At 36.8% G+C, this 26,334-nt stretch overlaps 1 protein-coding gene across 4 annotated transcripts in view; it reads right to left on the bottom strand.

The window, feature by feature from the left end:
* Positions 1-4,478: 4,478 nt before the first annotated feature.
* MYOF (myoferlin) overlaps positions 4,479-26,334 on the bottom strand; it is a 73,197-nt gene continuing 51,341 nt past the window's right edge. The window contains exons 32-55 of one of the 4 annotated variants that reach the window (XM_087765006.1): positions 26,083-26,160; positions 23,460-23,641; positions 23,208-23,366; positions 22,947-23,045; positions 22,526-22,687; positions 21,832-21,997; positions 21,137-21,213; positions 19,349-19,405; positions 17,080-17,091; positions 15,846-15,944; positions 15,069-15,194; positions 14,104-14,259; positions 13,900-13,991; positions 12,374-12,544; positions 11,686-11,834; positions 11,320-11,459; positions 10,248-10,336; positions 10,067-10,162; positions 9,305-9,446; positions 8,888-8,987; positions 7,814-8,007; positions 6,670-6,779; positions 6,177-6,324; positions 4,479-5,719 (exon numbers count right to left, since the gene is read on the bottom strand). In XM_087765006.1, coding sequence (XP_087621132.1) covers positions 5,684-5,719; positions 6,177-6,324; positions 6,670-6,779; positions 7,814-8,007; positions 8,888-8,987; positions 9,305-9,446; positions 10,067-10,162; positions 10,248-10,336; positions 11,320-11,459; positions 11,686-11,834; positions 12,374-12,544; positions 13,900-13,991; positions 14,104-14,259; positions 15,069-15,194; positions 15,846-15,944; positions 17,080-17,091; positions 19,349-19,405; positions 21,137-21,213; positions 21,832-21,997; positions 22,526-22,687; positions 22,947-23,045; positions 23,208-23,366; positions 23,460-23,641; positions 26,083-26,160 — 2,840 coding nt within the window. In that variant the 3' untranslated portion in view covers positions 4,479-5,683. Of the gene's footprint in view, positions 5,720-6,176; positions 6,325-6,669; positions 6,780-7,813; positions 8,008-8,887; positions 8,988-9,304; positions 9,447-10,066; positions 10,163-10,247; positions 10,337-11,319; positions 11,460-11,685; positions 11,835-12,373; positions 12,545-13,899; positions 13,992-14,103; positions 14,260-15,068; positions 15,195-15,845; positions 15,945-17,079; positions 17,092-19,348; positions 19,406-21,136; positions 21,214-21,831; positions 21,998-22,525; positions 22,688-22,946; positions 23,046-23,207; positions 23,367-23,459; positions 23,642-26,082; positions 26,161-26,334 lie in introns of those variants that run through there. The other 3 variants (XM_087765004.1, XM_087765005.1, XR_015706390.1) reach the window with 3 other exon arrangements.

Below are 26,334 nucleotides of genomic sequence, written 5' to 3'. Positions count from 1 at the left end.
TGTGGAGTTGATGTATTCTTGTCTCCCTGAGTCTGCCTGCAGTCCTGAAACAGAGTCTTGGGGCAAAGGAACTTGCTGACGACTCAGTTTGAGAATATTTAATTTGATGACTACATCAGTTTAAGATATTCTTAAGGCCATAACCCATGATTTCTTTCAACACACCATAGTACTATGGTTTGAAGCAAATAACAGAATAGTCCCCACACTAAAAAAAATTCAGAAAGGATGTAGGAAGAGATTGGTGGTGTTTCCTTTTGTTCTAAGTCTGCTTTTGTTAGTCAAGGGCATGGTAGTGAATAGGAATAAATATCTAAAGCTAGTAATGCCACCAATGCCAATGATTGTGAACCTATGGCCCTTGGAATGGTGACTCTGAAGCTGGTCTGTGATCTTTAGAGATCACTTCTTTGCAGTGTTTTGTCTGATAACCCGAGTAGTAAGGAATATGCACTCAAGGCCAGAAAACTTGGCAATTCTGCAAGGAAGGGCATCTCTCACAGCCATGAGTGTATAATCCTGCTCCCAGAGGCACAGTGCTACCTGTGGTGAATACCGTCCCAGGGATTCCTGCCAGTGAGCATGGGATGAAGTGAAGTATAAGGGCTCATGTATTTTGTAATGTTGTCCTAATACGTAAATGCAGGTATTACAGCTTTTCTTTGTTCTTATTAAACCAAATACAATAGGTTTTGAGGAGGAAGGAGTCTTCATGAGTGCATGTGCATCGTTTTAATATAGTCCCTGAAGAAAAGCATCCAATTTATATGTTCTCTACCTCTCTGTAGCTTACTTTAGGTACCTGTTATTTGCTTGTTACTCTGTCACTTTCCAGGCTAGCACTGACCTCTTAAGCTTTTTTTGTACAGGAGGCCTTATCCTCCCTGCTTGCTCTTGATTACTTTCATTGCCCACATTTGAATCTTTATTCATTTAGCATGTGCCTTTTTGTAGCAAAATGAAATATGAAGTTTGAACATAAGATGATTATGATTGATACAACACCGTACGTCTTCTGGCTCATTCATTGTTCCCAGTCTGATGATGCCTCTAACTTTATTAGTTTTCCTAATTGCTGTTTCATATTGAGCTGGTCTCAATGCCAGACCCAACAGAGGACATGGCTGTCTAAAGAGGTACTGACGGGAGTTCAGGTGCTCAGGTGCAAATCTGTAACTGTTCCATTACTGCCTACCAGCAAGTGGCACTTAAGGTTTATATGAACTCTCCAGTCAGTCCTAGTTCTGCATGTCTTCCGTTCTGGAAGTATGTATGTGTGTCTTCTTACAGCTGTGCAGCTTGGCACCTAACCTTCATTGTGACCAGAAGTTTCGGTACCTCTGAAAGCCTGGGCTGGAGGCGGTAGGCAGTCTGAGAGTACAACTGGCTGCAGTGCTGAATGCCCACACTTTCTTTTAGAAGATGGTGGTGATCTTGTCTTCTGTTGTTTTACCGTAATTGCTTAACAGTGACAGGAGTTACACAGGAGACTGGAAGTGCAGGTTCAGTTCACTTCTCTGCCTGAACGGTTTAAAGCAAAACCTGCTGCCTGGCTGAGCATGCCGTTACTGAGGCGGTGTCGGTGGGAACACTTTCCAGCACTGCTGTTGTGGTAGCAGCGCTGTTGCAGAAGGGACTGGAGGGGAGGTGGTTTGGTCTGCAGGTCCCACGTGGATGCTGGCACCCTGCCGCAGCCCTGAGCTGTGAGGTGTCAGACATGCGCGTAGGCTCATCGTCTCTCACTGACCATCTCTAGGTAGCTCTTCTAAAGGAATTCAGCGTGCGCTTCACTCCTCTCTGCTGGCACCTGTGGACCCCTTTGAGGTGGCTGGCGGTCCCACTGCTCCGTTCAGGGTGTCTGTGTACCTCCTGCTGTGTTGTGACTGCCCCGGTGCTTTCTGCTGCTAGTCCTGACATCTTGTAGGTCTGGGAAAGGAACAGAACTGCCTTGGAGTCTTTCATAAGCAATTATAATGCATTCAGAGTTTTTTGGTGGCTTCAGGGAAGTACGTTTTTTCCCTACTGTGTTCCCCATCTTGCACTTATCAATGGATTTAATCTCTTAGCCACAGCAAAGGTTACAAAGGAGACAAACTTTTTCAAAGGGTATCTTTGTGGTCAGGGCATGGTCAGACTTGACTTGACAGACATAATGCGTATTCCCATTTTTTTTTCTGCGTATGAATTTCTAAAGAACTTTCTAGCTCTCCTTCTTTAGAGAATTGTCTTTCTAATTCAGGTTCCTGTCTGTATACGTGACAGCCTGTCTGTATACATGACACACACAACTCTGAGCAACACGAAGTGCTGTGTACAAAGCTGAGTGCTATTTACTAGCTGAGGTAGCACTCAGACAAGATTCAGCACTGAATGCTGCCATCTCACTCTTTGGTACTGCTTTCAAGTTGCTAAATAGATACTTAGGCATCTAGCGGCACGGAGTGGAAATCCTACTTACACGACAGTATTAAAGTTAGTGAGGTCCACACTTGGAGTTATTTTCTGTTTGTATAAACAGGCAGGTCCCAAAGGCGCTCACAGCTGTGCTTTCCAAATACACTTACAAGCACTGGACTTGGATGGGACTGTGTTTTCCCTCAACTATTAAATATATCTTGTCGTTCATCTCCGTGTGTGAGATGTATTTAGGACAGGAATAAAACAGAAGTACTGGAAGGACTTTGTGAACACACGCGACTTGGGATGCCATCTTGTGGTTGTTCAAAGAAATGCAAGAACAGCTTGTAGGCGGTGGTGCGTTTACTGCCTCTTTATTTTACACTGAGCTGGTTTAAGTGCAAATTTTTCTTCTTGAGCTACGTGATGATTCTTTCTTGTACAATCTGTCTAGTTGTAATGTACATGACAGTGGCTGTTAACCTCCTCACAGCCATTCCAGTAGTCAGGGTTTGGGGTGACTACAGCAAGCAACCGAAATGAAGTCACATGTTGCTTGCATACCTGAACGTACCAAAGAGTGCAGCTGCTGTTGTTTGAACCTGCATGATGTCGGCGACAGAAGGACTCCTGACATACCGCTGCCACGTGACATACTGCTTTTATTTAGCCATTTTTTGTTAAAGAAGGCACTTTCTGTTTAGCTTTAGCCTTTCTCTGGCTGTTTCAGCCGGCTAGCATCTCATGTTCGATTGACACGCAGGTGCAGAGAAGGTAGCTTCATCAAACATTTGTCTTTTCTCAGAACAGAGAAGTCATTTTAGACCCAGATAATCTTTTCTGTGAAGCACAGAGTCTGTGTACTGGGGATTTAGTGACAGTAGCGCAGCTGAACTGGCCCCATCAGCTCACAGGCCAAAATACTTGTCAGCTTATCAGGTTAGGCAAAGCAAGCTCATAGGAGGAGGGATTCCTGGGGTTAAGCAATTTCCTGTTATAAAGAAGAGTGATATCAGGCACATCTACATTCTGCCTCTTTTCTGTGGCCTCAGAGGACGTTTGCCTCAGTCGCTGGAGCAGTACAGAGCTCTCCTGGCCAAAGTGAGCATCCCAGTAGTCAGCGCAGAACAAGAGCAGCATGAAGTTGTTCCCTGCACAGGGCTGACTCTTTGCTAGCTGCTTGAACTAGGCAAAAATCTACTGTGTGTTGGAGTCATGCACAGCAGCTACACCAGGGATTACAGATTTGATTAGCATTGCATATAAATATTAATGACCACATTTTCTTTCTTGTGAACATGGGTTTTCTTTTGTTTGTTACTGGAGCAGGCTGGGAGACGGAACGGCTTCTGAGACTTTTCAGTTATGTTTTTAATGGCATTGCTTAATTGTAGTGAAACTATCAAGCCTATGCATGCTTGGACAAAAGGCATCTGGAAGAGGGTGAACTCAACTCAGAAGGGCAGTACCCGCCACTCTTCAAATGCTAGGTGAACAGGCTTGCTCAGATCTCTGCTCCATTTCATAATTGTTTTCTGGGGAATGCTCTTTCAAGTTAAATGCTTTCTAATTACAACCCTTATAAGCAACACGCTTTCTTGTCTTGCAGTGAAAATAAGGCTGCTGTGACTTTTACCGTCTGTCAGATTTATGGCATTGATTGAGACAGATTTTAATAGTGAATGGTCAAACATTAGCTCATGCAAATTGCCAGTTATTTCTGGAGTGCTATTTTGTCATTAGTGAAGGGACAATCCATCTGGATGGTGATTAGTTCCAGCTTTGAGCTCTCGTTCATAGGTCAAGATGCTTGAAAGTTTCTTAACAACCAAAAAATAAGGGTGCCGTTATCTTTGTGACAGGATGACTGCTGCTTGCTCCGCTCTAGCCAATGGGACTTCACATTCTGGAAATTATTTCATGCGATGATACCTTTACTCTAGCTTGTTCAACAGAATTAAGTCAGCATAGTTTACTTATTTTGCCTGACAAGTGCACGCTTATTTTACAGCGCTGTGTTAGAAGAAAGCGTTAAGTGTGCCACTAAATACAATGACAGAGATTTTTCAAGACTAATTCACTCTTGTAGTTATTTTTGTCATCTTTTTAAAAACACCCAAAGTCTTTACCCAGTCAAGAGTGTGACAATCATGCAAAATGGTGATTTCAGGTTCTGCTGCAGGTTTCCTACATTTCAAGCACCAGAGAATGTTCAGAGAGATGCTTCTGCTTTGGCCCTCCATAAAAGTGAGGTGGAATCTCAGACTATAACCTGATTTTTAGTGCAGATTATATTTTGCTGTGCCTAGGGAGAGGAGACTGAGGCTAAATGAAATACTTCCCATGTGCAGATCAGATTTCAAACAAGGGTTGAATCTGGGTTGTGTATCCTCTTAAGTTTTGATTCAAGATCATCTCTAAATACAAGGAGTATAGTGAAACTATTCAACAAATTTCATTTCTTTAATTAAAGAAGAAATTAATTAGAACTTTGTGCAGAAGTATTTCCTTATTCTTCACTGTAAAGATAACAGTAAAATACCTTAAACTCCAGATTTGTGGCATTACATCCTCTGATAGACACTATACAATACCTAATGCATTGTAGTTCTGCAATAGATAAAGAAAATTGGAAACTTGTGTTTTACTTGTGGATAAGTTTATTTAAACATTTGTAAATTATACTAAGTAAACTGTGTATTATTCATTTCTGTGTGCATGCAGTTGTTGTCCAGATATATATATAGCGTTGTCAAGTCTACAGTGCAGTAACTACGAATTTTAAGCAGCATGATGCTGAAAACTTTTCTAGAAACAATGTCTGCCCCTTCTTTGATTGCACTGTGAGGTTTCTTTGGTATACATAATTATAAGTAGTGCTTGTTTTTCATTAAGTTAAAATGCAAAGTTTCAAAGTGTGCCCAACAGAAAGGAATTCTCAAAAGGAAGTATGCATTAAAAAATCGAGATAGCAATAGCAGGCAGCCTCCTGAGTGATTTTTATGAAAAATCTAGTTTAAAAGCAAGGAAGTCAGAACTTTACCATGCGTAGATACTACTGAAGTAAAAAAATGTACATGAAACATGAGGGGGTTTATCTTTTGTTTTTTAAAAACACCTGTCATGACCCCTTGAACCATGGCCAGCCTTGGTTAAATTCTTACTTATCTATTTTACAGTTCAAAATACTAGCAGATAAAAAGGATGGAGAGCCTTGCTGAATTTGGTCCGCAGCCGGAGGCGAAACCTCATTACTGTTTAAAAAGATGAGGTAAAAAACTCTTCTTTAAATTGGTTTCACAATCTTCATTGACAAATAGTTCTGTTGAGGGAGGAGAGAAGAAACAATAGAGGTAAAAAGATGTACACAAAATACTTCAGTGTAGTTTTGTAAAAGACATTTAAGATATTAAAATGGATCAGAATGTATTCAGGGTATGCTAATTTCAGTTAAAATACAGTAAATATGAGTAAGATATTTCAGATTAAAGTAGACTGAAATCCTGACTCTAGACTATCTATTAACTATTTTTAATTGTGTAGGTTATTAACACTTCTAAAGCACTCATTTGCTCCATCTTTAGTTAATAGGTTAGTTTTAACATAGGCTTTAATTGTTTCTCAATAAAAATAAGTTGAAATTTTTTATAGCTATAAGGTAATAATCCCTACCTCCCTGCTAGAATCTCTTGTCTGAGTAAGGACTGTATCCTGTTGATGACTCACATAAGCTAGCTTCATACCACAGCTGAAGAACAGTAACATTTAAAAATTCTTACCGGCAATGAATAGAGGAGTACTGCTACAAATAAGAGTAAGATCAGCAAGACGATAAAGCCTATAAAGAGCCATTTAAACCTGCGCCACACAATAAATTTGATTGTCTTGCAGGGATTTGTAAACCAAAGGAAGGAAGTATCTGGTCGGCTGCAGTTTGAAAGAAACAAATATTACTCATACTATAAAAACAAGGAATACCTCAGCATGAGAGTATAACATGTTAAAACACTCTGGTTTGGAGGTTGAAGAAAACACAGATAGTTTTGTAATGTAAGATAGCAGTTTCAGTAAACGTGTGCCATTAATACTGAAACCACCTTGCATTTTATCCTAATGTTTGCAGAAGAAAACAAGACCGGCTTTTATAAATGAAGTTTTGCAAAGGATAATTGATGTCCAATAAATCCTTTACTGCATGCAGGTTTTGTCAAGAACATCAATAGTAACTAGGTATTATATATTTCTCAAGCTAGTGAAGGGAAAATATCTTACTTTGGTAGATCTAGTTTGGGGTTCATGTTGGGTTCATCTCTTCCTTTACCAGCTGGCCTTTCCTCAGCTTCTTTTTCATTGACAACTTCCAGTGTCATTTCAACTTTACCCTTCAGAAAATATGTGGCATGAGACAAGTATCTTACTGAAACAGCACTAATAGTACTTGTTTGGTACTTATACAGCAGAGTTTGGGATCAGCTCACTCTGTGCATCTGTGTGTTTTCCATTTCCTTCTCAAAATATACTTATTTCTGCACTACGACAGTGTCACAACACAGTATCAGAGAATGACAAATAGAAAAAAAAATCACAGTACATAAAATGGTTCTGCTAATTCTTTTGTAGTTCTGTTTTAAGCTATACGTTGTTTTTTTCCCAATTTAGCAAAACAAAAACAGTTCTTCTCTTCTTTCAAGAGCAAAACAAAAGCAATTCTTCTTTCAAGAACAACGCAAGGACTGCATCTGTTCCAAATGACTAAGCATCTCGTTTTTCATATTGCTGTGGCTGATAAATGTTTCTGAATATTTTTTCTCATTTATTAAATTCCAATAATAAAGTTTAAAGGCCAAAACATTAGAAAGAAGAAGCAGACACACTTGAAAGGCTTAATACTCTAGCAAGTGATAAATATGCATTTATATTCTTCATAGAACAGGTTAAAATGCTTTAGGTCTTCTGATTGCCCTCATAATCACGAAGCTAGTCTGGGTTCTCAGTATACAAATTACATTTGCTGTGTACAAAAATGCTTTGGATTTAAACTTTTTTCTTTAGTCTTTAATGTATTTAGGATGTCTCGTGTTTCTCCTAAGTAATAACATGATAAATTCATTCACACAATAACTCTATTGGCTACTCTGGTGAGATAACATGACTCAATCTGGCACCGGAGTCCTTCAAGTTAAACAGAGTTAAAAACAAAATAAATAAATTTAAGTAGTAAACTCATACTTTAAAACAAAAAATTGTTGATGGAGCAAAATTCCTGAACTTGTGCATGGAATGTTCTATTTACTCCTCCTCTGTCTATCCACTGAAAGCTAACAGTTAAGCGAGGGACTCTTTACAGTCTTTCTTTATAATCTGAAAAACAAGGTGAGCACGTTTTAAGTACTATTTAAAGAAATAATAATCATACCGCTAAAATACGGGAGCCATCCTTTTCAACATAACATGGCCACCATCCTTTCATGGATTTCTGTTCAAAGAGAGAGGCGGTCCTGGGAGCCTTCTGAGAACTCTCTGCCTTGTATTCTGGAATCATGTCTATATTGCACTTCTCTGGAACTTTTGCTGGAATGATCGTTTTATGTAAATCAAGTTCCACAAAGCCTAGGAGACGGATAAAAAACCAAACACTGCATAACACAACCAACCATGCAGCATAGTGGTTCAACATCAACCTTTCCGATCTCTAAACATGTTATACAGGAAAAACAATCAACATACACCTTACATTCTTGTTTGTCTAAGGATGTTGTGAGGCAGGGAAGTGGGACACATCAGGCTGTGTTTAAGCCCATCTTGCTGGTGTTGATAAATTAGACTGACCAAGCTTCCTCCCCCTTTTTTAATGCAAGATCACTTGAATTTTAATAGAGGGTTCCCCCCCCCCCCCCCCAAACAGAAGACAACCAAATACAGCAATGAAATACTAACGTAATTTCTGATAACTAAATGTATGATCTATCTAACTTTGATGATGGTTATAAATCAATTATTTGTTTTCACATTTTGAAGCCTATATGGTTTGCATGTAAGCTAAAGACTTTGGAGCTGTCTTAATACAGGGCAGTGAATCTTCTGCAGAGCAATATCTCTCAGTAGGGATTAATAAAGGTGTGAAGTAGAATTAATAATGGTGTGAAGTAGACTGCTTAAATTACAGCCTTATGTCAACACTTTTACTTAGAATTGCTCTTGTTTTAAGTAATTTTACTTAAAGATAGAAGCAAAGTAAGTTTTCATACACATTATCATTTCACACACTTTGTGATAGAACTTACCTGAATGAAAAGTATCTTGGTTTACCTGCAAGTAGGCCTTTACTGAGTGAATATTCACTCATTCATTCATGAGCACAGGTAACCCTGTACTGTGTGGGAAAGCACGAGTGTATTTGCCAGCTCAGTGCCTCATTTTGTAAACACAATTTAAAATCATTTGTTTTTCTCTCTTACTTTATAATAACAATAATTCTTAGAAATCTTACCTAGATAGTCATCCAAGGAGAACTTGTCATTATCCCATATTTGAATGATCAGTTTGGGTGGGATTCTGAATTCTGTCTTGTCAAGACTCCAAAAATGTTCCTAAAATTTTAAAAAACAGAACCCAAGCACCTTTTTGAAATTACTTATGAAAATTCAAAGCTGTGGTCTGTTAGTTCTTGTGAATTCTGCAGTTGGTGGAAGTACTAAGGATCTAATCTTGCCCTTGCTAAGAGGAGAGCGCTGTTGTGGCCAGTGTGTTCTTCCTGGCTCAAGGGCAAATTCAAATCTGTTCACAATAGCAGTTTGAGAAAAGTATGCAGAACTGAGCCAAACTGCCTCTTTCAATATGTAGGTACAAAATTATCAGACTAATTGCAATCTGTATTCTAAGTATCGAAATCTTTAGAAATACTTACCTTTTTGGAAACTACACAGAGTTGCTCTGCTGGGAGATAGTCAAAAGGAAAAACAAATCTCCAGTTAAAGTTCCCTTCACCATCCAATGATCGGTAGTGAACATCGGTTTTCTGCTTGTTTTCTTCATTACCAGGCATCCATCTGAAAATAGAGAGAGATGTGTCTGGTGTTTGCAGTGGGACTACGCTGGTGCTTGTTTGTACTGTAACCATGTCATTAAGTGGTTGCAAACAATCTGTAAGAGTTGCTCACAGAGGGCTGGGGAGTCTTTCACATGCTTTCTCAGTTTGGTTCCAATTTGGCACTGTAAATGGGAACATCTGAACTGAATTTCTGATCTGCTAAGACCAGTACTGTATCGGTGGTGAGGTGCTGGTGGGATCTTTTTATTTCTTTTTTAGGAGAAATTAGATCAATAGCCTAGTAGTATAGTTCTCTGATTTCTATTGAATTTTTTACATTAAGACTAGGAAACACAAAAAGTAAGAATCCAAGTTATGCAGCACCAAAGCTAACTCACAATCTTTTCAGTTGCTTCCCATCTCAAGAGAGGAACTTCTGGGATCTTCCACTGCACGTTAAACTGGTCATGCTTTATCTCATAATACTTCTGTACTTCTCTGAGGTTAGCGCTATTTTAGAGGCTGTAGTGTGCATTGTCTTGGCTGAACCAAATCATCTTTGGAACCCATGGTCTAGGCATTCCCAGGACATTCTGAATGTCATTAATTTCTAAGTGTTACATGACAGGGTGCACCTACCCCTTCACATAAATGTCACTCATTTCTTCTCCTGTGATGCTTTTTTCATCCAGAAGGACATCTTTGGTGTTCCAGACAATCACCCGCAAGACATACCTAAGAGAGAAGATGTTTGGGGAAAGAGAATTGAATTGCTTTTGTCAGGGCTGCCAGATGGTGTGTGGTATATAAGGATACTCACTTCTTGGCTTTTCGGGGAGTGATGTTGAAGGGAGGGCCTGGAGGTCCTAAGCTTTTAGGGAAAACATCAACCCACATCTGGAGCTTTCCCTGTAGCAGTGGAGAAGATGGATGAGGGATTGTTTGTTGCATACGGCTTTGTCATGGTAATTCCATGGAAGTGCTTATTGACATGCTTAGTACTAATTTTGGCCACAGAGCAGAGCTCACTCATGTTACCAACGTCAGAACTTCTACAGACTTCAGATAGGAGCAAGCTCAATCCCTCGTTTTATATAAGCTTCTTCAAATGAAGAATGCCAAGAACTCAGAAGATGGTACGGACGTTAATTCCTAGCGAATTCAGTACAAGTTAGGTGCCTAAATAGTTCTCATTCTGTAGGTCCAAGTTTCTGTTCTCTCAGAGGTGGTATTAAGTACAGTGGCATACATATGGCTGATAGTTTGCAGCTGGTGGCCCACCCAGTGCAGATGATCAGTCAGCTTAACTAGACTCTGAAGTCAGGCAACCACTGCAGATTTTACATCCATTTCAAATGCAAGCCCCTTTATTTTTGCAAATAACTTTTCTGGTTGCTGCAGAAACTTTCTTAAAAAACACAGCCACCGGTGAGTTAGTAAAAGCTAGAAAACAAATGTTAGCCTTTGTTCCTTTCTAACAGAGAGGTCCAATATCAGATTTCATGTTTAATCTAGCACCTCTGGACCTTGTAGAGCAATGACAAGTTTGATCTCATTTGTTGAGTCTAGCTAGGAAGCTCTTAAGCCAGGCTGTCTCCTTTATTGTTGGTGAGGTATTAAACACATATTCCAGTTTATTTCAGTAAGAAAGTAATAAATAAATCTTTCCCATTTTCCACTCTGTCAGTGTTTAAGGTGTCATTTGGGGGTCTTAATGGCAAAACATAATTGCATTTTGTTATGTTGCTAGACTAATCTGCTTTAGTTTCTCAGCCAAGTAATTTGTAGCTCTTTTCCCCCTGAGTGATACCACTCTATTGACAACATGCTATGAATGCAGGAATGCTCCATTTCTGCATTCAAGAAAACAGAAGTAAACCAGTTCATAGTACCTGGGAGATGTTGGGCTGAAAGGTGCTGTATAAGGTCCTCGTCTCCACATGTTCGGGTACCAAACCCTGGGTTCTGAGGATATGAAGGGCTAGCCGCTCTTCACCTGGACCAAGATGCTGATGCAAAATTTTGTTAGCTTCTGAAATAAAATAAATGGAAAAAGAACAGGGGCTCATGAACCAGAATTTGCATTTGAACTTTTAAAAAAAATTTAAAACCAGATATTTAAAATTGAGCAGAAAACAGTGCTCAACATTTAAAAAAAAAATCAAAGATTTTCTGATTTTCCATAAATAACTGACAAGTTTTATATTTGTATCAATATGAATGTAAGACAGAAATACAGAATAAGTGAACAAGCTCACCAGCTTCCTCCAAAGTATAGTCTCGTCCCCCGTAGTTAATCTTTCTGCCATTCTCAGAGAGGACAGGAGGAGCATAGCCTTTAAACCTGGCTACATTTTGCAATAACTGGGTTGGTTTTAGTTGATCACGCCAGGTATTCACACCTGAACTTTTAGGAAAGCAACAGAAACACATCCTAAAATTATTCACCATTCAGGGCATTTACACATCATGTAAAATATATTTATTAAACTAATTCAGAAAGGGCAGCACTGTAACTGCCTAGATTGAGGCCACTTAACTTTGATACAGTGACATAATTTTGTACCACCTCAATTACCTTCCAAGACAGAGTGCTTTTTTCTTTACATATCAAAATAATTTATGCTAACAGATGCTTTCTTATTTATTTCCATGAGTAGGTCAGAAAATTCTGTGAAGTGTGTGTTCTCTGGACAGAAATAACACACATTACCATATAAAGAGAATATAAAAATGTTTGACATCATGGTTTTCAGTCAAGGCTCTTCTGAAGACTTTGCAGCTTAACTTGGAATTCAGATGATAGAGTGAGCACAAAAAACACCCGTGAGAAGCCATAGCATTGTTTTTTAACCATATAATTAAGATGAAGGAAGTCCAGATTTTTTACAGAGACTGGGTACTAGATCTTAGAAATAAAAATTTTCATTAGACAAAATGACTTACATGCAATACTGCTGTGGGATGCCACAGTGAGATCCATAACGAGAAAGGAATCTGTTCTCAAGATCAATTATGGTTTCACCCACTTTTTCATCACGTGTCAATGTGTCATAGTCATAGACTGAAATTTTCAGATCCTTTTCTTGAGGCAAGAAGCAGCTGAGTTCATACATTCTAAACATAAAAATGGCCAGTTAATGCCATTCCTCTTTTCAGCAATACTTGTTATTGTTACACTTAAAACCCCCCACTTTTTAGTTTATTTTTGAGCAATAGCCTTAACGGGATATTAACGGGATGCTTCCAATGCTGATAAATCTAGAAGCAGTTACCACTCATGCTCCAATTTCTATTTGCACTTATTAATAATTCTGTTTGTACTCCTATGGATATTACACCCTTCCTTTCTGCACAATGTATTACTTAGATGTTTTCTGTGCAGCAGCTTGAATTGGGACTGAGAAAGAAACTAGTGTGGCTCTGCTAGCCACTCTGTAAAAAGGATGGTTGTTCAATCCATAGTTTCTGTATGATTAGAAATTTTTAATTTTTTTTACCACAATACAAACACAGTTGGAGTCTTAAAAAATATAGTCCAAATGTTTAGCTTCTATGACTAGAAGGGATTACTCTGTCATCTAGCTGTCCTACACAAAACCGACTGTAGAGTTTTCTCAACTTAATTCTTGGAATTTACTTTCCAGATATGCAGCGTCATGGTTTCTATTGCTGCTGAATCCATTACCCTTGAGGTAAAGTATTCCATGGTTAATTATTCTCTGCATCTTTTTTTTTTGTTTGTTTTATTTCTAGTCTAACTTTTTAACCTTGGCTTCCAGAATCATTCAAGAAAAACTTGGAATTTTGAAGGCACTTTGTACCTGTAATCAAGTCTCTTTTCTGTCTATTTCTTTGCATAATCTGAACAACTGAAATCCTGTAGCACGTCATTGCAAAGTATGCTTTCCGAACTCTTTATAGTCCTTCTAGTCCTCCTCTCCTAACTTCCTAATTTATCAAAATCCTCCTCTAACTCTGGACACCAAACCAGACCCAGAATTTCATTAGTAATTATAAAGGTGATGTAACCTCTCCATTCCTAATTAGTATTTTTATATTCATATATTTCAAAGATATCGTTAGCCTTTGAAGGAAAGAGCAGTGTACTGGGAATACATGTTAAGCTGATTATTCATCATGACATCCAAGTAGTTTTCAGAGTTAAAACTTTTTCCATATTCTATAAGCATATTTTGTTACTCTTGTATGCATAACACAGGGTGGTTCTAAGATATATACATTGTTTGACTTTGTGCAATTTACCCATGTGATACAGAAGATCTATGGGCTAGCCAAACACCTGTGTTGTCCAGTTATTTCAAAGGGAAATGCCTTATGCAACTTTACTCACAATTAACTATCAGTATATAACTATGAATAGAGCATTGGATATTTCAAATGATGGTTTATCTTAAAAATAGGAAAACATTCTAAAATACAATAAATGAAAATACAAAAAAGTTTGTTACCTGCCAAAAATTGGGTTGAGAGTATTAGGCACATAATTATCTCTGTCTTCAATTACCTTTTTACTTAGGGATATTTTTATATAAGGATCACACTATTTAAAATAAGAAAAAATATTGTTAAGAAACAGTTATCAAGACTAACTTTAGTTAAAATATGCTACAGCAGAGTTGGCTCACAGACATTTCAAAAGCAAAAAGTCTCACCAGCCCATTATTATCCTGGGGTTGAAGCTGCAAAGCTCGAACAATATAAATTCGCACAATACACTCCTGAGGCCCACTGTCTGGTAGCTCTCGGAACTGGCGAGGAGGAGCTGGAATAGTGGGATCGTCAGGTAATGCATAGATTTTAAAGGATCCCTAAAAAAATAATATAAAGACTTAGTCAAGATAAATCTAGAAAAGTCACTCTGTTGGGTTTGTTTTTTCTTTTTTATCCTACACATACACACTCTGTTTTATATAGAAACAGCAAAATTATAGCCTGATCCACAGTCACTTAGAAGTCTTTTGTTTTACTTTAGTGGGTTTTGGATAAGACTTACTACAAAGGCAAGGTTATATCCTTAGCTGATTTAAATCAGTACATCTCTTTTGATTTCAACAGAATTACTCAGTTTGCTCCATCTGAGAATACGTAACACATACTTCATATTCATTTCCCTCTCCAAAAGCATCACTTAATGTTTGGGGTTTTGGAGTTTTTTGTTTGGTTGTTTGGGGTTTTTTTTTGTTTTGTTTTTACTTAGAATGTTAACATTATTTTAATCTTCAAAAGTCATAGACAGTCACAGAAATAGTACAAAATACCTTTTCCAAATTAATTCTAAAAATGTACTTTGCTCAGAACATCTGCAGGTGAAACTTTATCCCTGTTCAAAAGGGTATCTGGGAAGGTTCTGTTCCACAGGTACCAGGGAAGATCACATTAGCAGGAATATTTCTTTTAAATTAACATGTATCACATTTACTGTAAGCAATGTGTAGCTGTACCTTCCTTGAAAAAGAAGGGCCTGTACCTAAGTAGTTAGAAGCATCTGTTGCCCCTATTAACGCATGCATCCATATTTAAGCTGAAATGCTTGCATGTAGACTTACTTAAATGATAACCACTTACATACAGAAGACTGCATCTAGCATTTGGCTGTTGCCCATTATTTGAAATTTACCTTGAATTCCCCAACCACTGATGGATCATCACTGTCCTCAGATTTGCCTCTGTATAGTTTAAATGTATCACAGAAGTCTGTTAAGCTATTAAATTCAGGTACTTTTTCCAATTCACAGTCGTACACCTTAAAAAAAGAAAAGAAAAAGGAAAATGAAAAAAGTGCAGTTTAGAAATTATCATACATATCAGCTCCACCATTGTGGCATTGCAAAGTGTATTGTATGTTTGATGAAATACCTTAAGGAAACAAAGCATTTGGAACTATTTTTATTTTTACACCGAAGTGGAAGCAAATGCAATGTCTGGAGAACATGCTATCAAGCTTCATTTAGGCCTTGTTAAAAACAGAGTAAATAACATTTCACAAGCTTATCTTTACCTTCTTTGTTAGGTGTATTAGACGAGAAATGAAAGTGGTCTGGCTTCAACTTTTAACCAACAGACAGTAAAAGTACTGATCCTCTGTGTTCATACTTTCTCAATGTGTATGTTTATTCAGGATCTGCTCGGCACCCAAAGAAGTCAAGAGTAAAATTCCATTTGACTGAATGTTAGATTAAACTTTTAAGGCATCTCTTAATAAGTGTAATTAAGTAGAAAAGAAGGAAAGGTATCTTCTTAAAACCTTCATTTCACCACATGAATTAGTAATGGACCTTTACAGTCATGTACAGTTAAATTTTGAAGACCATTTAAAAATAAAGGGCACAGCTCTGACCAGGTTTTGGGCCTATAAACATTGAGATATGTTAATTTATTTTATCCTGAGCAATACCTTTAAAGTGTCATATCCTTTTTTAATATACTGTCCACATTTTTCATGTTCTCCTACTGAAGCATAAAATTTGCTCCACCAATCAACAATTTCTTCCTCCTTAAAGAAAAGCAAATAAAAAAGTCTTTTATTGGGAGATAAAGTCTCTTTTATATCATGCTGTACAGCAGAAACAATGAAAAACTAAGCACACTAAAAGACAGCATACTCTAAAATTTATTATCAGTTAAGTAATATTAAAGGTTCATCTGAAAGAGAATTAGAATGTAAATATTAAGGCTAAAAAGATGGAATTTCTCTTACCCACGTTTAGGTATCTAGTCTATAATTCAGCTGCATTGACAGTCAACAGCCAGCCATTACTGGTATCTAGATACCTATCTCAAAGGACTGATTTCTGGAGGTGTGTATATTTCTCTCCTCAGTCCTCTGGCAGTGCAGCACGGCCAAGGCACCTAAGTTCTAGATTACTTAAGTCAGAGGAAGTGAATGTACACTTTAGCCAGTGCAGTCATTGATTCAGCTGTCAAGGAAAAACACCATCATACCTGGTATTCGTTACAGGAATCGCATGACTGTACACACTACAGTGAACATGTTGAAAACTTTTTCCTGAGGGATAAATGTGCTAGTTTGCTTTCAGCATTCCCATTTATTTCAAAACTGTTGCCATATAATAACACTGGGACAGACCTGTAACTGCTCTAGCCATACCTCATTCTATTAAAACCAGAGGAGATTGTCTGTATCGTGACAGAATCTTGCAGTTGGAGATCTACCTTCATGTTTACCAAATGCAGTTCAAAAGAAGGAGCAGTGAGTCTTGCTCTCTTAAAAATAATACTTGATGAGCCTCATGAAACCCCACATGCTAGCAATCTATACATTCCACTAAGACAATACTTCTGTGGGTTTTTTTATATTTTTATTTATTTAAGTCTGATAATAATTTTGTTCAACAGAGTGCTATTTTCTGTATTTATCCATTGGGATTGCATAATATCTGTGGGCTTTTTAATATCTGGGGGTTATTATTTCAGTCTTGCGTATTTTTCCTAAATTTACCATTTTATAAGTTGATTGTACGTTTTATGTCAAACATTTTCGATATTGCTGTTCTCATCCACATGCTTAAAATGCTAGTTCAGGAGGCTGTATTTATATACTGATTTTCAATTGGACATCTCATATACAAGAAAGCAATGTGTAGATTTCAAAAAGTAGTATACATTACCTTTTCCGTAAGCTGCTCATGAGGATCAATTAATAAAAAAAGAGCAAAATAAAAACAATGGTAAGGATATGATTTGTAGAATTTTATACATTTAAATAGGCTTTAAAAGTTTAGATTTTTGTATATGTATATGTAAAGTAAGTTACTAACATCAATAATTTATAAATATTTTTGACGAATATTCAGACACCATGTGTTTAACTTTTTTTTTTTTTTTTTGCTGCTGTCAGTATGTCCTAGATATTAAACTGGAGCATATATATAAAAATCTTAAAAAGCAAGTTTTCAGGACTGTAAGACTTCATCACCCTGTGCTTTGTTCTTCACATAACAAAGCAAAACTGAGAGAAACTTGGTTTTCTTATTGTATCATTGCAGTGTTACACTCTGGATTCTGTTTATTGATACCCACAGTAGCGTCATTCCCTGCTTTCATCTGCGGTTGCAGAGAGCACTGTATCTGATTTATTTCAGACTAAAAATGTTTTTAAGAGCACTTACAAAACTGAATCTATTCCACAGATTCTTTTCCAAACAAATTTCACATACATAAAATTCAAGTGATTTTTTTTGCCCTTTTTGAATATTTACTTCTTTATAAAACAATTTGCTAATGCTCAACAGCCTATTCCCTTTTCCTTCTACTATTGTTTTTCAATTGTTTACAGGCTGTGGATTTTCAGGAGTCTGAAAAAAACCGTGAAGAATTATAAAGTATAGTAACAACCAGTATATGTGTCTATAGATTCATCTGTGTAAGTGTAGTAACAATCTGCACAATCCAAAATGCTTCACCTATTAAATCACAGATACCATAATTATGATCTGATAGTCCATTAAGAGTGAGCAGCATGCATCCCATTTGGAAGCCATGATTAGCAAGTGTGATTTGTACTATTGTTTATAGATCATACCTTGTGTTTTAATTTAAAGGCATAGTCCATAAATCTTTGTGCAAAGTAGAAGAAATATGCAAAACATTTTATGAATACAAGCCAAATGCATCAATAGGTCAGGACATCACTCTGGTATATCATACTCATTTACTCCCATTTCTATTCTGTAAGTAATTATCTTGCTAGGATGTTCAGGTCTGCTGTATCTGAGTAGTCTTGCCTAACTTCAAATCAGAAATACAGCATAATTTTTTCAGATTTGCATGGGACTTTCAGATTTTCTAAAAGCAATTGGAGTGATTTATTCTCAGAAACCATATCATTAATGATCTGCAAAACTTACAGGCAGAATTCATGAGGTAATTTTGAATACCTTGCCATATTTAAATTTGACTTTGTTTAAACACTGGTTTGTAATGTTGACAACATGAAGGGTAGCTTGCATAATTATGCAATAATAATTTAAACTCCCAATTTAAAGCCATTTCACAAAATACATTGTGTAGAACTCTGAATCTTTCATCAAAGCATAATGTTGGAAGAGTTTAAATTAGGTTTGTGGGTTTGGGGTTTTTTAACCCTTGATATACCTTCAAATGTCTCTTCAAATAATGCACTTGGTAGTTTTGGGAAGAAGAACTTAAGACAAAAAATCAAAACCTTAAGACGCTCTTTAAAAATTCCCAAAGCACATAATGAGTCTTCAATATATGGATATTATTGTTAGTAAAATTGATAAGTAGGATGTTCTCACAGAATGCCAAAACACAGAATAAAATGCCACATGATAAATTTGAGATTTTGGAGTGAAATATTCACATGGTAAAGATCATGTAACAGTTACTGTCCTTTTTTTAATGTACCCAGTGACTTCACTGTAAATTGTTATACATGAAGTTTTCAAGACACTAACACTGAACTTAATAGCTTTTTGAACATCTTGAAATTATAGGAAAAAAAATTAAGAGATACAGTGGATCCCTAGAAAAGTTAGAGTTAGAATTTTATTTACTGTAGATTTATTTTATTCTCCAGAAAGTAGACTTTTAAACAAAGTTTAAATATTAAAAGTATGGTTAAATAATTCCTGTTGAATTTGGTACTTTTAGTACATAGATTCCAAATTAGCTGACCCACAAAAAAAGTTTTTAATAGTTCATACATATTGTACACACATAGTAAGACTTTCAGAAGAAGGATACTTTAATATTTGTAACCAATCATACTAGACTTATGAGCATCATCTTCTCCAAAATCTCTCTATGGAGTAATTGCCAAGAGAAGTACAGCCTCATGACCGCATCACATTAACGTTCTTCCCCCATCTGACCCCGTTCTGTTCATCCCCATGCATTAGCTCTGTACATACATACATGCACTGTTGTTGGAGAAGCCATTTTGCTGAGTGCTGTTGACATACTGCTTAAACACTGGAAATTGGAACGTAATTGATGAAATTTTGGCATTTTGTGTCCCCAGGGTGTTGTCTGCATATCACTTACACTTTCCACAGTTGTATTTTTTTCAATTTGAATTGTTTTGAATATTCTTTCCTCTCTCATATGGATGCTACCACTGTATCTAGTGTTACAATATATTTGGCTCGGGTGATGTCAAACTCTCAAAGAAACTGTGTTTCACCGTATGTAGCATTTAAAATTTTCCTTCTTATAGTTGAAATCAACTACACAAATTCAACCAATTTTGCCAGTGAGTTCAAAGTGCTAAGTTTTCTTTATTTTTTTAATCTCTTTTCTTAAAATTTTTAAAAGAAATAAAAATTCTCTGTACCAGCTATAAAGCATTTATATTAGAACAAAAGGCCTAATTCAGATAAAAGTTAAACACTGTTCTAAATTAAATGTTAAGGACAATTTACATGTATGATGAAAGTAAGTACAAGAACATGGTCTATGAAATACTTAGAGTATGAATATCATGACATTAAGATACAGAAGAAGAAATGAAGGAAGAACAATGCAATCAATAACATACTCAAATAGCAGTAAGAGTTCAAAAGTTTAAATTCAGTAGTATTTACTTTGGGACCTCTGTAACAAAATAAAAAATTCTTCATTTTTGAAAAATCAAGTTGTGGATTAAGAGCCTGCAAAATTGCTATATTAAAGGGCATAACCTTTATGCTTCCTTTAAAATAACAGGCCATCAGAAATTTATAACACCTTCTAGATAAGGGGAACATTTTGCAGTCCTAAAATAATTGAAAATTTTTCCTTGAAAATGTACTGTCTGGAATTTGTCTTCACTCCTGTTTCAACTCAAGAGTAAAATTCTGCATGCTGAATTATTTTTTACCTGGAATGTAAAATTGTATTGTGGTGGTCCTGAAAGAATCAGAGCAGTAGAAAGATGCACAAGGCAGAAAAGACAAGAAAAGACAAGAAAAGACAAGACAAGACAAGACAAGACAAGACAAGACAAGACAAGACAAGACAAGACAAGACAAGACAAGACAAGACAAGACAAGACAAGACAAGACAAGACAAGAAAAGACAAGACAAGACAAGACAAGACAAGACAAGACAAGACAAGACAAGAAAAGAAAAGAAAAGAAAAGAAAAGAAAAGAAAAGAAAAGAAAAGAAAAGAAAAGAAAAGAAAAGAAAAGAAAAGAAAAGAAGTGTTAGTGCAGAAAAAATTGTTTCAGTGGTATCAGTTTTGGATGACTTCATGGTAAGAGAGGCAAAGCCATGACTGTGATAAAATAAATGGCTGAAGGTCTGCGTTACCATGGCTTTGATTCTGTACCCACCAAAGCATACACCTACTTCTAGCTCCTTTATTTAGAACTGCTCAGTCTGTGCAAGATCAGGCTGCTCTAACCATCACCAGTGGACAACTGGGTGATGTTCTATCATATGCTTTCAGTAGCTATTGAACAAGTGAATTAATTCTTAAGCTACTGGGTGAACTTTACCATGCACAAAAAGTTATAGTTTGATGTTTACTATATGAAAACAGAGGTTAAAATTATTAACATATTTCCTTTGCTTTTCTGTCATAAAGTAACTTTGTTCCATCTGGAACAAATCTGGAATTTCCAGAAGGTTGCATATGTTTCTGACAATTTTGCTGTCTAGATAGTCTCTCAGAAGTCACAGATCTGAAGAAGAAAGCCAAGCATCAAATTTCAAAGATTACCTGAGCTGCTAGCAGTGGCTGTGTGTCTTCCATTTCTATCACCGTATCCTGGCGAGGTGCAGCAGAGAGTAGACTAACTGTAAGCCAAAGATTTTATTAAGGCAATATAGTGTAGGAAAAATATCTTACTAAACATTTTCATCAGATTTGAAATCCAAACAGTGACAGAAGATGTAAAATAATTCATTGGCTGTATGTTTGATCCTATACAGAAAGCAATTAGTTGTCATTTTTTGCTAAAACCCCACAATATATTTTTGTGCAGGATATGCAAACATTTCTCAAATATATAGAATTTAAAAAAGAGTAAAACTTGGAAAAAATAGAGAGGAAATTGTCAGCATTGTATTCAGAGCATTCTTGCTGAAATACTGGATCATTACTTTGGTACTTAGTGCAGGGGTGATCTGCAGGTAGGTGATTTCCAAGTTGATACTAAAGAGGAACTTAAGGGAACCAGTACACTAAGTCTGAAGGTGGACTTGCCTTTGCACTCTGTCCTCTTATGCTCCACAGAATATTGCACTAATTAATACTCCGAGTTACATTTTTTTTTCTTTCATATCACGTTATCTCCAAATAAGTACACAACACGAGATGGGTACTCATCAGTACAGTATACAGAGTAAACACTGAAGATAGGTTATTCTAGCATCTCATAAGAAAGTAGAACTTTTCATTTTCCAGCTGTCTACCTTTCAGTTGTGGTGCAATGTCTTCTTTAGTAGTGTAGGGGTCACAGCGAAAGCTTTCCAGTAAATCAATAGTACACTGTCCCACAACGGGCTTCCGTCCAAATGGTCTGTGGTCTATTACTTTAACAACAAGAGATGGACTGTATAGCTCCTCTTTTGGCAAAAGCTAAAAAGGAAAGGTTAGAGTTTGTTTATAATGCAAACAGAAGGAAAACAAAGAATAAAGATTTCCCTCCCTAAACTAGAGCTCTTACTTCATTTACTTAATATTGAACTACTATGTTCTATGACTGTACAGTGAATGAAAATTTCTAACCTTATATTATGATTCAATAAAAGTCAGTAAGAATAATTTTAATTGCCTCAAATCTTGAATTTTCTTGACTCTTGCACAGCTTCCATCCTAGCAGTAGGAAAGTAGCCACACAACTACAGGTAAATTGATGCCTTTTCAAATATATATATATATATACAGACTGCACTGGATTGTGCACATAAAATTGTATAATTTATCAATGACTGTACAGACATGACCTTTATTAGAAATTTCAGGCTCAGTAAATTGCTTATGTTAAGTCAAAAGAGCATGTGCAAGTTTTTCTGTTTATTCTTGCATAACTAATCCTTGACCTTTGAAAGTATGGGATAACTGATTTTGCTACAGATAGCTGGTATATAGTTTTTTGCAACGTACAACTTTCATGAAGAGAACAGAAGATGGAAAATTTGGTGTCTTTTTGAGGTTTTTGATCACCACAGATTCCACCATTTCACCCCCACATTCCACAATGAGACTTGGAGACATAACAGGTGCCAGTTGGTAGTTTTTCATGTTCCGCAACCCCCAAGCCAGAATCTGTAAAATAAAATCCAATATAAGCAAAAGTGGGAGAGAGATCAATATGCTTAATATGATACTCAGAAAGCAGGAAAGAAGAAATGAAGTATTTTTGATAATAAAATGTGACTGGCAAAATATTTCAAGGTGGTTGTTCTAGAAAAAATTCTCCCATATTTTTCACTATGAAATATTTTTTTTCTTGAAGCAAATACACAAACTTACTATCTAGAGGATGAGATGACTGTACTTCAGTTAGTTTAAGAATAAACCATACCTCAACAGCGGTGAGTTGAACTACTGGTCTGATTCCTTGAGGTACCATGTAAAGCTTTGGTGCTCTTTGTGATGGAAGAATTGGAAGGTTGGCGCCACCCTATTAAGACACAAACATGAGTATTAGTTTCTCTTATCTTCCTTAATGAAATACCTTGCAAGTATTAAGACAATTCTTCACATTATGACTCACTGTGAAAGGTATATAATATATCATATTATATTATATACACACACACAAAAATATATATGAAATATATACCTTGTCCCTCAAAATAAGTTCTCCAGCAAAAAGAATGTCTCCGCTAGCTTTCCCATTATTTGTTACAGGATACCAGAGCAGCTTTGGTGTGATGTCCTCTTCTGGGATTAACTTGACCATGGGGGAACAAACGCTTCTTCCAAGGAATTCATCTTTACCCTGCAACCGAAAATAGCAATCATAGTCATTGATGTTATTCTCAATTAATATAAATAAATAAAAAAGCAATCAGGGTAAAAAGCATTCACCTACCACTTGGTCACTGTCAAAAAGTTCAATAACAACATTAGGAGGGTTTTGGGCTACTGTCTGTGGGTCCCCATAGATCTCTATTTCATTAAATATGAGAGTTTGGTCCCATGTAGGATTCAGAGTTGAATGAATGGTCTCAGTTGTTTTGCTTTGATGGAGGAAAGAAACATGAGCATATGGATCTGAAATATCATACAAAGATTAAAAGCATAGAGTTACAGACAAATAAACCCCCATCAAGCCATAAGGCACACAAACACAATTTTTATCAGATACAGTATGTTATTCTTCTTCTGTCATTACAAGTTCTATAAGCCATTCTATATAAAACAGAAGCCCATGCATACACATAATATACATTTAATAGAGCAAATTCCATTTGATTAGTAAATAGCTTCCTTTATACAAGTCTTGATTAACAGAGTAATAAATGAAAATGATAAAACATCTTGCAAATCAGAAGGAGAACATGAAAACTAAAATGGAACACTGGCTATACTAATCTCTTAAATATTCTCCATAGAAGCTTTTTTTTTGTTGTCTCCATTGATATACAACTCTACAGCCTCATAAATAATACAAAGAAATAATTCTAGATTCTCCCAGGCTATATTGCTCAGATCAAGCTTTGGTTTCAGACATGCTTATTTATTTATAGCAATCTCTTCTTGTGAAAAAGCTGAATGATTAAAGTGGTCTAGGACCAGTGTTTGGCAGGTCTTTAAATCACCAAGAGCTCTGTAGAAGGTCTACAGAGTACAGGTCATTAACATTTCCTGTACAAACTGCAATTACTAAAGACTAGAGGATATTTTTAAGGTTATCTTTAGGTCAGTTTCAACAGCTTCTGGCTAGGTACCTGTCCTGGTTTCAGCTGGGATAGAGTTAATTTTCATCTTGGTAGCCGGTATGGGGCTGTGTTTTGGGTTTAGGATGAGGACAATGTCGATGATGCACTGATGCTTTCGTTCTTGCTAAGTAGTGCTAAGCTGTTGCTAAATAGGTGCTAAGTGGCGCTCACACTGGTCAAGGACTTTTCAGCTTCCCCTGCTCTGCCAGGTGCACGAGAAGCTGGGAGGGGGCACAGCCCGGGGGGGTGCTGACCCAGACTGGCCCAAGGGCTATTCCATACCATATGACGTCATGCTCAGTATATAAGCTGGGGGAAGAAGAAGGAAGGGGGGGGGACATGCGGCGTGATGGCGTTTGTCTTCCCGAGTAACCGTTAGGTGTGATGGAGCCCTGCTTTCCTGGGGATGGCTGAACACCTGCCTGCCCATGGGAAGCAGTGAATGAATTCCTTGTTTTGCTTTGTTTGCGTGCACGGTTTTTGCTTTGCTTATTTAACTGTTCTAATTTATTTTACTTCAATGATTAAACTGTTCTTATCTCAACCCACGAGTTTTCTCCCTTTTACCCTTCCGATTCTCTCCCCCATCCCAGCGGGCGGGGAGTGAGCGAGCGGCTGCGTGGTGCTTAGCGGCTGGCTGGGGTTAAACCACGACAGTACCTGACGAGAGTTTTAAAAAATTTGGCTAACTCTTCAAACTAGTTTTAGAGGAAAATAAAATGTAGATGTGCTAGTTTATGTGTGACTGCATCTGAGGTATGTTTCTTGAATTCTACAAATGCAAATTAGAGGCGTTTATTATTGTTTCTTTATATTGCTTTTAAGTGCTGCATATTGAAATAAGGACAAAAACACACAGGCAGCTGTACAAAACCCCCCTCACTTCAGAAAACCCCACTAAAATATCTATAGCTCTGTATCTTCTGTAACAAATTAACAAATGCATTGCACTTACTCAATTCTTAATTAAAACAGGGAGAAAAAGAAGGATGCAAATGGAGGTTGATGGGGAAAGAAAATTCTAAGCTGCCTATTTCATCTTTATTTTTGGCTGAACTTATTTAAAGGAAATGTAAAGTCATATTTTTACAGAATCTAATTTCACTTTGCTCTCTGACTTCCCAGTGGAATTTTAATTCTAATTAGCAAAAATTAAATATTTGATAACCTGAGTATTGAATTAGCCTGACTACAAAGATGCCAAATGGATACAACAGGAATACTTAAGAGCTGGAAATGAAAGGGCAACAGGTACACTTGTATAAACAAACAAAAGCCATGCTTATTAGTAAGGCACAGTGTAGTTTTCTACAAGTTCATCTCAGTAATGAATTAATATAAAATACTGAACAATGAGAGGCAGTTGGTGACATAACAGCCATCCAGCTTTCTTCGTCCTTGCTTTTGTGCAAGTTTCCTGCAGGACAGCTTAGGAACATATGTAGGCTTTGGTTAGAAGGAGAAGCTAAGGCATAGGAAAGGGATTGGTCATGGGAAATTCAGACATTATTTGAATTCCCATTCACTCATTGAGAATTTGTTGGCAGCAGCAGGTGCTGCACATTCAGAGGACTTCTTTTTTGGCAGCTTCTGGGGCAGCACTAACCAAATCTGGATCATACGTAATGAAGCTGAGACTTCCTTTATGGTGCAGTTTCAGTAGCTGGGACCTACACACCGACTTTAAGGATTTAAGATATTCTATAGCTAAATCAAGTTACTAGTTCATTGCAGCAGTAGGTTTTCTGCAACTTTAGCAGGATTTTTCCATACCTGAAAAACTGTCTTTGTCTAAAGCCATGAGATTTCTTGCCTGGTAGACGTAACAGCGAAGGTGGTAAGTATATACTCCTGTATCAAATAAATAAAAAGAGTTCAACTGCATTATACGGGCTTCTTTTCTGTAATGAAGATATTTTGAGTTTATAAAAACACCTTACACATTTTAACTCAAGCACAAGCACTGTAATAACATTTCTGCTTTTCTTTTCTAGTGAAAAGTGTACTAATACCAATGAGATAGCA

Source organism: Nipponia nippon, unplaced genomic scaffold (assembly GCF_047370975.1).
Source record: "Nipponia nippon isolate SJK-2023a ecotype South Korea unplaced genomic scaffold, ASM4737097v1 scaffold_3, whole genome shotgun sequence".
NCBI classification, from domain to species: domain Eukaryota; kingdom Metazoa; phylum Chordata; class Aves; order Pelecaniformes; family Threskiornithidae; genus Nipponia; species Nipponia nippon.
This window is presented reverse-complemented; position numbering and strand designations above follow the sequence as displayed.